The sequence below is a fragment of the Cucumis sativus genome, chromosome 5 (assembly GCF_000004075.3).
Source record: "Cucumis sativus cultivar 9930 chromosome 5, Cucumber_9930_V3, whole genome shotgun sequence".
NCBI lineage: Eukaryota > Viridiplantae > Streptophyta > Magnoliopsida > Cucurbitales > Cucurbitaceae > Cucumis > Cucumis sativus.
In genome coordinates this window covers 30,174,167-30,176,912 of record NC_026659.2, presented here as the reverse complement: position 1 = coordinate 30,176,912, position 2,746 = coordinate 30,174,167, and the positions used below count along the sequence as shown (strand labels likewise).

At 34.5% G+C, this 2,746-nt stretch overlaps 1 protein-coding gene across 1 annotated transcript; it reads left to right on the top strand.

Annotated features, from left to right (window-relative positions):
* The first annotated feature begins 146 nt into the window (after positions 1-146).
* On the top strand, positions 147-1,802 carry ZHD1 (zinc-finger homeodomain protein 10). Its single transcript, XM_011657692.2, has one exon. The coding sequence runs from the start codon at positions 398-400 to the stop codon at positions 1,319-1,321; it is 924 nt and encodes a 307-aa protein (XP_011655994.1). The 5' UTR covers positions 147-397; the 3' UTR covers positions 1,322-1,802.
* The last annotated feature ends 944 nt before the right edge of the window (positions 1,803-2,746 follow it).

The following is a 2,746-nucleotide window of genomic DNA, read 5'->3' as shown; positions in this document are numbered from 1 at the left end:
TTATTACACATGCAACAACTATCCTCAATGTGGGTCCACCCAACTTAACCACAGATTATAACTAGGGTTAAATTGAAAAGAATTGGGTTAACAAAGCACCACCACAAATAATAATAAATCTTAAAATAAAAATATTTTTATTATCTCCTTCCCCTTTTTCTCTGTTTTCTCTTACTCCCTTTCTTTCTTCTTCTTCTTTTCTTCTTCTTCTTCCTCTTCTTCTTCTTCTTCACCAGAGAAGTAATGAGTAAGGATCTTAATTTTTACAGACAGGTTAATCTTTTCCTCAATTTTATTTCTAGTTGTTGTGTTTCTTTAATTTTGAATTTTTAAAGAAACCCACCCCCCGCCCCCCTTTTTTATTTCTTTTTAGTGTGGTTTTTGAGAGATAGTGCCCATGGATTTAGCCCCAGCTCCCATCACTACTAGTAGTAATAACACTAAATCCCCCGACCCTGACTCCGATACTCCGACTAAGATCCCACCGTCTTTCACCAACGGCGTTCTCAAGCGCCACCACCACAATCACCATCACCACCATCGCCCACCCTCCTCCACGGTTGTTGTTTCTTACAAAGAATGTCTCAAAAATCATGCCGCCACTTTAGGAGCTCACGCCTTGGATGGATGTGGCGAATTTATGCCTTCCCCTTCCGCTACACCCTCCGATCCCACTTCCCTTAGATGCGCCGCTTGTGGCTGTCACCGCAATTTCCACCGCCGCGATCCTGAAGATCCAATTTCAACTTTAGCTATCAATACAGCCCCAACTCATGTTATTGAGTATCAACCTCACCACCGTCACCACCCACCCCCACCGCCACTCGCCGGTAACCGAAGCCCCAATTCCGCATCTCCTCCCCCAATCTCGTCTTCCTATTACCCATCTGCGCCACATATGTTATTAGCGCTTTCCGCTGGCTTGTCGGGTCGTCCTCCGGAAAATCACACTCAGGGGAATAATTCGGTGCCGACGGTGAGTCCGAACACCCGGAAACGGTTTCGGACGAAATTTAGTAACGAACAGAAGGAGAAAATGCTGGATTTCGCCGAACGGGTGGGATGGAAAATGCAGAAACGAGATGAAGATTTGGTTCGAGATTTTTGTAATCAAGTTGGAGTTGAAAGAGGGGTTCTTAAAGTTTGGATGCATAACAACAAGAACACCATGGGAAAAAAGCCTGATTCCAATGGCGACGCAACCGCCACCGCCATTGCCACCGTCGCCGCCGCCATCGCCACCGTCAACAATCATGAAGATGAACCAGATGGAGGCTTACATATGCATATTGGCTCAAATGGGTCATCTTCTTCTTCTTGATCTGCTCTTCTCCCAAGTAATTAATTAATAAAAACTCCATCATCATCATCCCCTGATACGGAAATCCAAGCTAGGTAGCTCTAGTTTTTCTCTCTTTTTTTTTTCTTTTCTTTTTCTTTTCTTTTTTTAATTTTTTAGTTTAGTGTTGAATTTAATGAATTAAGAGGTGACTACTGAGATGAAATTATTAATTAAGAACAGAGAGAGGAGTAAAAAAAAACATTAATCAATCATTAATCCTTATTAATTACTTTATTTTCCTCCTTAATCTATCTATTAATCCACTCTAAACTATGAAATTAATGAATCTAACATCTAATCACAAACACCAAAAGATTTTCTTTTCCCTCTTATCTTCTGTCTCGAAGAAAGCAGCAAAAAGTAGAATATTGCCTAAAACATTAGATTTTATGCACATTTATCAAAGATTATGTATTACATTAATGTATAATTATAATAATTAAGTAAGGAGGGTTTTGTATTTTAATTTTAAATTTACTGTTTTCAATCATTGGTCGTACTTTATATTATTGTTTTTTTTTTGTTTAAAGAAGCAAAGTGGAAAGGGGCATGTGTAAATAGTACATCATTTAATATTTAAAGAAAGTGATTAGAATAATTAATTATAATGCTTTTAGATTTAATATAATAATCATCATAATCGAATTACCCTTTTTGCATGTGTTATTAATTCTACAAATTCTTCCCCTTTCTTTAATTTAATCCCACTTTCCTTTAATGGGAAGCATTCCTCTTTTGTATATCATTAATATTTAATTACATAAAGTTTAAAGTAATTTTGCCAATTTTACACACAAAAAAAGAAAAAGAAAAATAAATAGTTTGAATTTGGTTGCTTATTGAACAATTCTTTTTCTTTTCTTCTTTTTGTATAAATTTATTAACTTAATTAAATTCCATTATTTAGGGGGTTGAATTTTTATTTTGAATTAAGTTCTTTATTGTCATGATAAGGTGATAGATAGAGTTGATTCTTTAATTATTCTTTTTTTTTACTTGAAATAATTAATGAAAATATGACTTATACCTTGTTATGATCACATTTATAATTATTAGATGGATGAGGAACAATGAAAAAAAAAAGTGTCACAATGAAGACTAGTTCAAAATACTTTCCCTATAAAACTTGATAGCTTTTGTGTGTTTTTTAATCTCTTTATAGCTCCATGTTTTATTTTTTTAAAAAAATTTCATAGATTTGGAACAAAAAGTATGAGAGGGAGAATTGAAATGGTTGGTTGAATTAATGATATAATAATTAAATTGAATAAATATTTCATAAAAGAGAAAAGGAAAAAAAAAAAAGAATTGAAATATCTTTTTAGAGTATAAAGATATTGGGACCTGCATGACTCATTTGTCACAATACAAGGCTTTATGAATGGTATTACCTATGTACTTTTT

Coding starts and splice junctions, on each gene's coding strand:
- ZHD1 (XM_011657692.2), top strand. CDS start 398: ATGGATTTAGCCCCAGCTCCCATCACTACTAGTAGTAATAACACTAAA.